The sequence below is a fragment of the Pseudonaja textilis genome, chromosome 10 (genome assembly GCF_049901715.1).
Source record: "Pseudonaja textilis isolate UNSWEBS1 chromosome 10, rPseTex1.2, whole genome shotgun sequence".
Lineage (NCBI taxonomy): Eukaryota > Metazoa > Chordata > Lepidosauria > Squamata > Elapidae > Pseudonaja > Pseudonaja textilis.
Window position 1 is genome coordinate 1308199 of NC_141999.1, and position 12680 is coordinate 1320878.

General features: G+C 51.2%; 1 protein-coding gene across 5 annotated transcripts; it reads left to right on the forward strand.

Moving 5' to 3' along the window:
* The first annotated feature begins 3026 nt into the window (after nt 1-3026).
* TMEM54 (transmembrane protein 54) lies at nt 3027-11988 on the forward strand. 5 transcript variants are annotated; one of them, XM_087939506.1, is made up of 7 exons: nt 3329-3483; nt 3519-3559; nt 6431-6624; nt 7228-7287; nt 9327-9515; nt 9766-9906; nt 10984-11988. In XM_087939506.1, the coding sequence occupies exons 2-7, from the start codon at nt 3547-3549 to the stop codon at nt 11074-11076; spliced, it is 690 nt and encodes a 229-aa protein (XP_087795632.1). In that variant the 5' UTR covers nt 3329-3483; nt 3519-3546; the 3' UTR covers nt 11077-11988. The 5 variants fall into 5 exon arrangements, with proteins under 5 accessions (XP_087795628.1, XP_087795632.1, XP_087795627.1 ...); XM_087939502.1 differs by lacking the exons at nt 3329-3483; nt 3519-3559 and adding an exon at nt 3027-3285; XM_087939501.1 differs by lacking the exon at nt 3329-3483 and having other exon boundaries at nt 3551-3986.
* The last annotated feature ends 692 nt before the right edge of the window (nt 11989-12680 follow it).

Sequence of the window (12680 nt, forward strand, 5' to 3'; positions counted from 1 at the left end):
GGACTTTGCTCCATGTGGTTGGATTTGGACAGGGATCCAACAGGATCCTGAGGCTGGCTGGGTTGGAGCAGGTGAGCTGGGGCCTCTAGTGCAGTGGTCTCCAACCAGTGGGTCAGGGACCACTGGTAGGTCCACCAGAAAATTTTGGTGGTCTGCAGAGAAATGTCATCCCAAAGCATCCCCCCAAAGCAATTAATCCAGGCTATGCGGAAACACAAAGCTGCGCCACCCACATGGCCTGTGGGAACACAAGGCTTACACCACTTGCATTGTGAACAACACGAAGTAGTGAGGGGAGGAGGGAAAGGCCAGAGGGAGGGAATTTGCCCCACTCACCCCATGCGCCTCACCTGGCCACTGGGCTGCTGCTTTCTGCTTCTTTCTTCTGCTTTTCGCTGGATGCAAGGAACGCAGCAAGTCTTTCTTTGCCCCAAACTCTGCCAGAAATGAATCTTTGGGACCCTGCAAGGCATCCTGCTCCAAGAGTCTGCGCTGGTGCGATAAGTTTCACAAAGACTCATTTCTGGCAGAGTTTGGGGGAGAGAAAGAAAGACTTCTGCTGCTTCTGCTGCTTTCCTTGCATGAAGCCAAAAGTCTCTCTCTCTCTCTCTCTCCCCCCGAGAACGGAGCTGGAGATGGTATCCTGTGATCCCAAATAAAGAATGATCAATCAGTAGGAAAATTGGGGCGGGGGGATTTTCCTGCAGACTTGGGAATTTTCCCAGGGTCTCTGGTCCACAGGATTTAAAATTATGAGTTTGGTGGTCCCCGAGGTCCAAAAGGCTGGCAACCCCTGGGCTAGTGGGTTTGGAGGAATCGGAGGGCATCAGATTGCCTATTCTTGTTGCCTGAGATCCCGTTTTCAGATCTGGGGACTGGAATCGCCTAACAGGTTAACCCTGAAACCAGAAGAAAAGAACAGTTGCTGTATTCGCCCAAACCAATAACACCTTAGATGGCCTTCGAAGGGAGGCACACAACCAACATTCTAAGACAAAAGCTGTGTTTCAGTAAGCTAAACAGCAAATGTTTTAATCTCCTTTCACCCTAGTCTAAAACGTTGTATGAATTCAGCCATAGGTAGTACAAATATTTAAAATAAAATGGGTTTCTGGTTTTCAGCTGCAGAAAGGAAGAATATTTCGAAACGTTACATGAAATGCAAGAAGGGAAAAGAAGTATATTGTGGAACTGTCATATAATGAATGTGTGGTCTGAGTTTCCACTTCTTTGTAAATACTTTTTGCTCCATCCAAAAAGGGTAGGACCATGGAACCAAGGAATAATAGGTCCTTTGCTTTTTAACCCCCCGGTACTGTTAAATAGCATAAAATAAACCTTTGTTAGAAAGAGCAAAGAATGAAGAGATGGTGCAACACTTTTATCAAGCTTTGTTTAAGGCCTCATCTCCCTTTTCTTTGTCCTGGAATAACAGGACATTGTTGCTCGTCTAAACTTCTCCGTGTAAATCTCTCATTAAGTGTGGAGGAGGGCTTCTCAGACCAAGAGGATAGATCTTGGATGTTGTGAAGGGCAAGTGCAGATGTTGAAGGTAACTAAGTGGTGCAGATCATCCTTTCAGAAGGAGAAGTTTGCATATATTACATGTTTGAACGTTGAAAACGTTGACAGATGTTAGCATCTGTCTGCAGAGTTGCCTAATATTCCCATCTCAATACAGGAGACTGTTAGTAGCTCTGGTTTGAACTGTGAGGTCCTTGATACTCTCTGAGCTTGGTGGTTTCCTTGCAGATGTTGCATTACCTGAATTAGGTAATACCATCAAAGCTGATGAAGCTCAGAGAGCACCAAGGACCCCTGCCTCCCATCACCTCCCAGAGTGGCACCAAGTCACTGGCTCTGAGCCCTGTGGACGCCTGCGCAGAGCAGGAACCCAACATTTGGACTCTTCCAGGGGAGGCTTTTCCTTCTGACTTAAGCCCATCCCTCCGTGGTTCCATTCTGGAGTGAAGAGACCAGATCGCTAGCTTCTCCTGCCACCAAATCATTACTGCTCCACGTTCTTGAACCCCAAGAGGAACGCCCGATTGTCCTCAGCTTTACGGTCCCTTCAAATCAAGCCCTCCAGTGTCACCCCAGTGCTTAATATCCTGTGCCTTCCTCTTGGCTCTGGAGGAGAAAGCGTTCACTGAGAGAAGCTGTGGGTTTCCCGGAAGGACCCGGAGGAAGTTTGTCTCCCAAGAGATGCTGGCATAATTACACTTCTTCCCCCATCCTCTCTTCAGGGGAAAGATCTGCCCCTGCCTTTTGCCTCAAAAATAAACCAGTTGCCTCTGGACAAGACACCACATGGAAATCCCAGCACTCTAAAATAGGCTGGGAATTTAAAAAAAATTGGAGGAAGACAAGCCACTTGCACCCTCTTCTTACACCCGTCTTTCTCAGCCTCGGCCATTTCAGATGGGAGGCCTTCACATAGAATAGAACAGCATAGGATAGAATTCTTTTATTGGCCAAGTGTGATTGGACACACAACGAATTTGTCTTTGGTGCATAAGCTCTCAGTGTACATAAAATAAAAGATACATTTGTCAAGAGTCAAGAATCATCAGGTACAAACAACACTTAGTCATAGGGCACAATAAGCAATCAAATCATAGTAGGAAACAGTCAATATAAATCGTAAGGATACAAGGGACAAAGTCACAAGTGGGAGGGGATGGGTGATAAGGGGTGATGAGAAGATTAAACAGTAATAGTAGTGCAGACTTTGTAAATAGTTGGACAGTGTTGAGGGAATTATTTGTTTAGCAGAGTGATGGTGTTCAGGAAAAACCTGTCCTTGTGTTCCGGTGTGCAGGGCTCTGTAGCATTGATTTGAGGGAAGGAGTTGAAAGAGTTTATGTCCGGGATGTGAGGGGCCTGCAGGTATTTCCACAGCCCCCTTTTTGACTCGGGGTGCAGGACGCAGGTCCTCCAGGGGAGGCAGGTTGGGAGCCATTGCTTTTCACCCCAGAATTCCCCAGCCAGCAAGAGAGCTTAAAATTGCCCCGGTAGAGAAATGCGGGCTTAGGCTGACTGGGTTCCACCGGCCCACGGAAGCCCCAAAACAGAGGCGCAGCCAGTCAGGGGGCTGACTCGGGAAGCCACGCTGACACAAGGGGCTGCTCGGGCTTCGACGCCCGGCTGGACCCGCAAGCCCCGTTCCCACCCGGACCGGCCTCCTCTGCTTGCCCGCGGCCACCTGCCCACCTGGCCCGGGCGCGCCCAGCGCGGCGGTTGCTCCAGGAAGGAGGGAGCGGCTCGGCCGGGTGGGGCCAGCAGGTGAGTCACGTCTCCCGCAGGCGGAGGCCGAAGGTGGAGCCGGGCCTTTTCTTTGGGGCCCGCCTCCCAGAGACGGAGGGACCGAGCGGGAGGAGCAGCCGCGGGGCCCACCAGGCGCCGGAGCGCAGAGGAGCCCGGACAGGTGGCCGGGAAAGGCGCGCCGCTCCTCGGAGCTACTGCAGCGGCGGCGGCGCGGCCGGGCGGGAGTAGTGGAGTCGGCGGCCGGCCCAGCGGGGCGGGGCTGCGTTCCTCACGGGCCCCATGTGTCGCCTGGGTGAGTGGAGGCCCCGCGGCGCCCGGCCTGAGGGGAGGCGGGGGTGGCCGGCCGTCCTTGGGGGCCTCGATCGGCCTTCCAGGCGTCCTCCGCGCTCTTGGGGACTGGGGCCGCTCGGGATTGCGGCGGGGGAGAAAAGGGGCTGAAAGCGGGGCGGGCCCCTCTCTTCCCTCGCCCCCTCCTCACCCTCGGCGGCACAGCCACAGGCCTCTGGGTGCCCCTCACGCTCCGAGGCTAGGCGCTTCTTCCAGGGTTCCGCTGCAGGACGGTGGGAAATCCGGGTTGCTGCAATTAGGAGTCAGGTTTGGGTTTATAAAGGTGCATGGCGCGCCTGCCTTTTAGCACGCCAGGAGTTTGAATGAGTATTTCCAGGATACATTGAACGGGTCTTTTAATTAGGAGACCATACAGAGCAGGGGAAACAAATGTAAGCATTGCAATTAATGTGAAAAGTAGTTTTCTTATGCATTAAATCCCAGGGGAGCGTTGGGAGAAAGTGATTAGCTAACATTAAATGGAAATCTTTGCTCTTTCAAAACAAAATTATCTTTATTTACTATTTTGGCTATCACTGAAAAATGCAAACAGTCTTTTCCAAATATGGTTAATTTTGTTGTAGTTATCTTACACTTACTGGGGGCAGTTCTACAGGCAACCTCTCCCTTAAAGGAATTTGCAGACAGCTCTATGCTTGATTTATTTAGTATAATTCTTTTCAATCCAATAATGAGAGTTCTGGGGCCAGACTCCAAAACAGTTAATGTAAATGTAATTTTTGAATAATTAGGAAGAACATAAATTGAACTAAATATGGAAAAGTCATGTGCATTATTTAAAAATGATCTAAACAAACTTTCCATAATTAGAAAATTTTAAAGGCTGATGAAATGTCAAATCTTGTACGAAATGTTGCACAAAATACGCCTTAATGAGGCTTTCCAGTTGCCTGTCATGCACAAACTAAAACTGAATGCTGCATGGAGATAGTCTTGGTGGTCTGAAAGTCCTGAATTGGTTCTCTCTCTCTCTCCTCTGTCTCCCGCTCTCTCACACACACACAGTTATTTGCCCCGGAGGAATTTAAAGTCAGGTGAACAAAAGAGATGGGCATTCAGCTGCCCAACCAGATTTTGGAGAAGCAGGGTCACCACACCAGGAACCAGGAGGGGCCTGACTGGCTGGCCAGTTGCATACCAAGCAGCCTCTCTTGCTCTCCTCCCCCCTCCCCGCTTTGCACCTTGTATAGATTTATGGGATGTCCTGGCCTCGTTCCCTCCTCTGTTTAAGCAATGGTTAATCTTTAAAGGAAGGCCCTAGTTCTTTCCCAAAGGCAACACTGGCTGCGCTACAAACTTCCTTATGGCCCCTGGCTCAACCTGTGGGAGACAAGTTGGCTGGGGGAGCAAATGCCCATCCCTGCTGAGCCCATGGCACCACCACCCCAGTGTTGTGGTGGAAGAGACCATGCATGGTAGCTGAATATGCTGGAGGCACAGCCAGGGCTGCCTGTGGAAGAGCACCACAGATCCCTCCCTCCCCCCACTTCGATGTTCCTTCTGAAGGAGGAGGAAGAAGATGGTGCTTCTTCCTTCTCCAGACAAGAACAGCCAGGTGAAAACTCACAAAAGTTAATTAAACATTGTAATCCAAAGTAAAGACCTAGATAGGCTCATGGGAAGGGAGTCTGGTGCAGGAGTGGAGACCTGGTTGCCTTTGGATGTTCTAAATTTCATCTCCCTCCACATCTGCCTGTTGGCCAACTGATGGGGGTGGGGTGGGGGGTGGGAACTGCAGTTCAGCTGCTTCGGCAGGGTCAGACTTTACCTACCGGAGCAACAGCTGCCCGAAAGCTCTTGCCCCCCCTTGAGGTGCTGGCCCTGGTTGGGCTTGCTGCTGTTTTTCCATCGGGATGCTTGAAGCAGCTTAGAGGGAGATTCTGAGTTTCTAGAGTCAGACCCAGAGACTCATTTCCACAGGAAAGCTAGATCAGGATAATATAAGTCATAATAGCAGCATTTTGCAAGTCTGACTGTGCTTCTCCTGCTTGTACCCAGTAAATTGGGAAGGCATTTGCCTTTCGGCTGCTGTATTATCTTGCTTCCCAGGACTTCTCCCTGTATTGTTTCTTTGCCCAGGTAATGCTTCTTGCATATTTTTGTCAGGGAACAGCTCCTTTACCCTGCACACCTAGCTGCATCAGAGCGTTTGCCATAGCATGCTTTTTAAAGCTTACCTTAAATTGCATTTACAGACCTTTTATTTTTGCTTTAATCAATCTAAAACATTCGATGTTCCCTGAAATTTGGCCTAATCAGCTGTAAATAAGCTCAGAAGAGCAGTCCTATAAATTGTTAGGAAAAAAAACATCTGGACAGACTCCATTATAAGAAGTCCTTGTTATTACTGTTCTTTGCCCCTTTATTGACCTTTATTGAAGCCCTTCACTTATCCCAGACTGGCTTAATTCATACAGGAGCCTTTGGGGGGGGGGGGTGTTGACAAGTAAGACTCAAAGTCCAAGTAAACTATGTTCATCAGGTGATCTCTGTTGGTAGCTTCCCCCACCCACCCCCCTTGCTCTCCAGGATCTGTAAAATGCCTGTGAGATGTGACTTGCTTCCAAAATATGTTCACCATGTTTCCATCCCTTAAATGACTATCTGGAAGTGAAATCCTCCTTATAACTGAGGATGCTTCAGAAAAGAGTTAAGGAGGGATGAGGTTGGCCCCCGCATTAGGATCAGAGATGCCTCTTGAACTTGACTTCACAATGGGCGGCCTGTCTAGTTCTCTCCACCTTCTGTTCCTAACAGTCTCCTCCCTTTCTGTGATGCAAAACTGTACACTGGAACAAATGTGTTTCTTTCGTAGATAAGCTCGACACCAGCAGCTCCCAGAAACTCTTGATGAAAACAGGACTCATCCTGATTGTCATTGGTCACCTGAACTTCATTTCAGGAGCCCTGGTCAATGGAACGGTCTTGCGCCACATTGCCAACCCTCAAGATACCATCTCATTGCAGTATGCCATTTCTAACATCATTTTGGCTATCTCAGCCGTCTTGGTAGGTAGCCGCCTGGTTTATGTGATACGGAGGGATTGGTGGAAGGACCAGCCAGTCCCATCTCCCTGCTCTGCTGCCTCGCAGGGCAGGCCAAAGCCAACTCATTCTTCCTCCCAAGATGGTGTGGGGCCCCCTGATAAGTTAGCCCCCAGTCAAAAAAGTCAAATTATTATCAATTCAACTGCCAACACTATTTCAGAGACAGAAACGGAGCAAAAATCAGTTACTGGTTTTGATGGGCACCCACAAAATAAGTGCCCTCTGCTCTTCTTTCTGTCTTAATGATAAAGTTGGGAATTGCGCCAAATGTGGTATTAATGTGTTGTGACTGGAGTTGGAATGATTCTGCCGCAGCAAAAGGCAAGCATAATTCTAAAGCTGTTACCTTGCCAGAGATTTCAGATTCCTTGGAATAATAGAACAATCACTTGGGATCTTGGGATCTTCAAAGCTAATTCCTGCAAAGCCATCAGCTGTCCTCAATTTGCTGAATTTTTCCCCTGAAGGCAACATCTGGAGGGGAGAATTGTATCACCATACTGTAATCTGCTGCTGCTGCTGCTGCTCTTTGCATGGGGTAATTTCCTGGTTTTCTCTTTACAGACAATATCCTGTGGAATAGCAGCCATTGTGCTTTCTAGATACCTCTCGCAAAAGTCGCTGGTAAGCAATTTTCTCCCTGTGGCAGTTTGGAGCAGAAATGTCTCCAGTCAGAAAATGAGCTAGGTTTCTGGATAAGAGTTCCTGAATAGGCTACACCCGCAACTGTTTGCAGAAAGTCTTGCTAACTCCTTTAGGAAAGAATGGCTTAACCTTGAGCCTCATTTCTTCTCACCACCACACCCATAACCTGCTTATCCTGAGGGCCACCTGGATCTTCACCCCCTGCCCCACCTGGAAGATAACACCCGAGAGCAGGCAATAACGCCATAAAGTGATGCTGTAAGTAAGCAGCTTTCCCAGCTACAGAGGGCATTTTAGTAGTTCCCTTATAAAATTTTATTGGGAAGGAACTATAAGTAGGCCTTTGCATGCAGCCCTGCTTGGCTTACTTACTGTATTTTGAATTTCCCAGTAAGGGGAACGTTTTAGTCAGACTACAAAACTGCTTATATAAATGCCTCTACAAATAGAATAAGAAAAAATAATGAACTAAAATATAGAGAAGTCATATGAACGATGTGCAATTATCTAACATCCATCAATAGCAATAGCCCTTAGACTTATATACCGCTTTATAGTGCTTTTACAGCCCTCTCTAAGCAGTTTACAGAGTCAGCCTCTGGCCCCCAACAATCTGGGTCCTCATTTTACCCACCTCGGAAGGAGGGAAGGCTGAGTCAACCTGGAGCCTGGTGAGATTCAATGCAAATTATTTCCCTAACATGCAAATTCTAAAGGCTGCTGTAGTGGAAGATTCATGTCACTTATATAAAAATGCACTAATTAGAGACTATCTAAAATGCAGATCAATATCCAGGAAGCATAAAAATAATCTTCAGTGGCTTCCATTCTGTCACAGTTTCCTTCAGAAACATTCAGTTTGCCATTATCATGCTGGAAGAACCTAAGTGTCATTTCTGGCAGGATGATTGCTTGATTGATTAATTGTAACTGCCTGTTCCAAAACTTTCTGGGGAAGAATTTCTCCACTCTGTGAACATGAAGCCCTTTAGATCAGAGTTTCTCAGCCAGCATGGGGCATCTCGATTTTGCTAAGGTTGAAAAAAACCTTGCTTTAGACCAGAGCTGTCAAACTCTCGGCCCACGGGCCGGGTGTGTCATGCACTGGCCATACCCACACCCGGTTTAGCAAATGGGGGAAAAGTCCAGAAACATCATGTGACGCCAACGTGATGATGTGAGTTTGATGTATCGCTGCTTTAGATTGTTTGGATACTAGTTCCTAGATCTTCCCGCCATTTGTGTTGGACTCCAGTTCCTAGAGTTTACAATCCTAGGGCTGTTGGAATCGAAACCCAAGACGTTTGAGTGGTATCCCATGTGGCGTCTTTTGAAATTCTCAGGTGCCTTCATAGAATGTCGTTTGAGTCTAGGTCAGCTTGGTTCACCCACGATGTGGACTTGACCGCTCTTCCCCAAACGTCAAGTGACTTCTGAACTGTTCTGAGTTTGATCTCTGGCTATAGAAAGCCATTTTGCCAGTTTCACCTATCACTAAGTTCACTTCACAAACTGAACCCCAAATAACAAGCCATATTTTAACATAATACGTTGTGTGTTATGTGAATTTGGGAAGTTGTGTTAATTTTGTGAAGAGGCTAAGCTAATTGGCACATTGCGCTTTGTAAACTATGACCTGTGGCTTATCCTCTTCTCTGAACCCTCCTCCCCCTCTACCTCTTGTGGCAGCCCCTGCCCTCTGGAATGCCCTCCCCTCCAGATTGCCCCCCGTGCCACTCTGGGTGTGCTCCAGAGTACAAAGGTTGGGAGATTAGATGTGAGATTGTTATTATTGTGGAGTGTTTATGCGTTTGTCCTCAGCAACCATTGGTTATTCTGTTGATACGTTTTTCCTATTGTTTTGATGTGATGATGACTTCCCAGAGTCACACCTGGGAGACGGGGGAGCATGTAAAATCAATGTAAATAATCAAATAAACAAACGTAACGTTGAGCGTGTGGTCTTGCTCGCCAGATGAGGATTGGCACCAGAGCTTCCCACTTCTCTCTCTTTGCAGGGATGGGCTGTTTTCTCCCTCAGCATCATCAGCAGCCTCCTCTCGCTCTTCTGCCTGGCGGGGCTGGCAGTGGCCATCGGCCTGACCTTTGCCAACAGGGGCCACGCCCTTCTGTCTGTGTGCACTTTTGCCGACATGGAGGTCATTCAGATCACCCACGAGTGCCCCTTCGATCCCACACGGATCTATGTAAGTCTGCCCGAAAGGACCCGGAGCTCCTGCTACCTGAAGGGGGCTCTGGTGGGGGAAGGGTCTCTCTAGATCCCGGGGCTTCAACTTCCTGAAGTGGATCCCGGGGGGCGGGGGGGGGGAGGCTCAGCGATACTTTGGAGGTGTCATTTTTGCCCTGCGACTGGGTTGCTCAGCACCCTGGGCGGGATGGCTCGTGCTGTGGGTGGGCCGTGGTTTCTACCTCTGGTCTTCCCTTCCCTCTCCTCAGAGTTCTGCCCTGGTCCTCTGGGGTCTCTCCTTTCTCTTGGACTCCGTGGAGATCCTCTTCAGCATCCGTTGCTTTCTTATCACTCTTACGGTCCTGAACCTGAAGCTCTGTCCCCGGAGGAGGAGGAAGCGCAGGAAAAAGGTACGCCTTTCTCCGGAGGCCTCTCTTCCCCCTGCAGAGTTGGAGGAGGACAGTTGGGTGGGGGGGAGAAGAGAGGCCTGCCCAAAGTCCTTCCCCGTGCTTTGGGCAAAGGCCTCTTACGCGCTTCCACCCCTCCTTCCCCTCCACAACATGCGGCCGTTGCTCTGCTTCCAAACCGCTGCATTCTGTTGATGGCCAAAGACGGTCGGGGGCTCCTCCATACGGTGACCCAGAAGAAAGGAAGGCCGAACGCCCAGCTGAGCTGGGCTGGGATTCTGCAGGAGCCGATGATGCTTTCATCAGGCCTTTAGGGGAGATGTGAGCCTTGGAGGCTTTTGAATCCTGTCTTAGTAATCAGGCCAAATTGAAATAATTAGTCGTTTGCCACTTGCTCCGTTTGCATTTCATTAAATGTGGCCTTACCAAAAATACCTGTTGAAAACAGGCAGCTCCACCGCTGCTCTCTTGGCTTCAGAAATGCCCAGCAGCGGAAGGGCAGGGAACGTGCGCAGGCAGGACGGGAGGGGTCCCTTCGGTCCTTAAGGGTTACGAAGGAGAGCAAAAACTTCTGAAAGTGGGCATCGGCTGAAACACCCGGACAAAGAAGAGAGGCTGCCTTGATACCATTGGCCTCTATTGGGGGAGTGGGGGGGAGCTTTGCTTGTTGGAACCCAACCTCAAATGTGACCCCCGGAAGCTTCTGCCATCGGAGCTGCCGGCCGGTTGCCAAACGCCCGAATTCTGGCCAGGCGAGTGGAAGGGCTGGTTGTGGTGTAATGTTGGCCACTCAGCTGATGGTCGTAAAGGGAGAAGTGCTTGTGTATCAACATCTGCAAGGGGGGAGGGGCTGCAGGGGGCCTGTGTCCGGCAGGCTTCGTTTCTGGGTGCTGCGAAAGGGTTCAGTGGGCAGGAGAGGCACAGCTGCAGGTCCCTTCCCAGCCCTACCTGGAGCCTTGGCCAGAGCCCAGCCCAGGCCCACCCTGGAGGGTTGCGCCCTGCAATCGGGACCGAGGGGACCGGGGGGGGGGGTCTCGGCCTCCCTGTTGGCTGATGCCGCTGCTTTGCTTTGCCTTCCAGATCTCGCTGACGTTCATCCCCGCTGAGAGCAGAGACGCCTGCGAGGGACGGGACCTGCTGAGGATGGAGCACTTGCGGGTTGTGACGCTGTAGAGGCCCAACGGGTCGCTCAGGTGAGCCTGGCAGGCAAAACCCTCACGGACTCCTCCCGACTGTCCCCGGTCAGTGTCCTCATCTGGCCTCGCTGACCGCTGGGAGGCCTGGAGCCTGCCGGGAGAGATGACCAAGCCCTGCTGCTGCTCCTGCTGGTTCCAGGCACTGGACAGCCTTGTGTTTGTGCGGTTCTCCTGCTCACCCTCTGGATGTTGTTCCCCGCTCTGACTTCTCCAAAGAGGCCGTGAGCTCTTCCTCCTCCTTCCTTCCGAGGCACACACAGGTGCACCCACCCTCACGTGAGATTCTCCTGGGATGGGCCGGCCGGAGGTCGCAGCGTTGACCGGGACATCTGGACGGGGGCCTGGCCGCTCTCTTCAGGGAGGGCCAATGATGCTCTGCGTCATTTTCAGGCGCAAAGCCACCCAGATGGACGGGAGCCTGATGACCAGGGAAGAGGCCCTGGCGGGACCCCTCAGAGGAGAGAGAGCGGAGCACGAGCCCCCCTTCGGGTTTTCTCTGACACATCATCACAGCTTAAGCAGGGACTGAAAACTATGGAAAATGGCCTTTAGACGGTTGGCTTGTTGACAGAAGTGCAAATCCCCCCTCACTCTGCTTATATCTGTAAATATGCAAATCTAATGAAATAATGGATTGGGGGGATAACGGCTCAATCGGCTGCAAAGGAGGCAGATTGGAGAGGCCTCGCGTGGCATCCGGGTGAAGGGAGATGCCAGCCCAGTTTCGGCTCCAGAAGCTCCCGGGGGGAGGAGGGAACGTTGCCTCAGCTGTGCACCCTCATCCAACCTCCCTCACCCACTCTGGTTGTGGGGAAGGGCAGGAGGACGGGGAACATTTTCCTGCCTTAAACTCCTGGACCAAAGACGGAATAAAACTCTTGACGAATTAGTGAGACGCGTCCTGGCCTTTCCTTCCCGGCTGGCATGTGAGTTCCCTCTCAGCTTCCCGCCTTCTGCCCCTTGCAGGCCCCTCCCCCCTCGTTTTAGCCTCCGGAGGGGACGAGGCTGCCCTTGTGCGCTGCTGCTTGAAGAGCCGGGAGCCCAAGTGCGGAGCCGCCTCGGGGACCGCAGCGCCGAGAATCCCGGCATCCTGGAGGAGCTGCTTTCCTCCCCTGGAGGCACCTCTTCCCACCCGTGGCCGCCGTTGATCCCTGAGGAGCATCGTCTCTGGGCGGCTTCATAAATGTTGCGATCCTTTTCTCTCCAAACGGTGCCCCCCCCCTCCTATCACACATCCCGTCATCTCGCCCCATAGCCTGACCCTGGTAGTCCAAGGCGTGGCTGCGGAGGGCTCTGCTGAGCGAGAGGTTGGCCAGCACCCAGAGAACCGGACCCCCCACTCCCTTCTGCCCGGTGGGAGGCCTGGATTTTGGCCCTGGGTCCCCTGCCTTGGCTTCAGGAAATGGGGAGGGCTTCAGCAGCTGAAAGGGGAGGGGAGGGGGCCTTGGCCGCTGGTGGGCAACTGGGCAGGGCCGCTGGCATTCATGCCGTCTCTGGACCGTCCCTACCCCCCACCCGCCCCAACTCCATCCCCCACCCCAAGGCAGAACATTCCTCAGCAGCAGCAGCAGCAAGATTTCC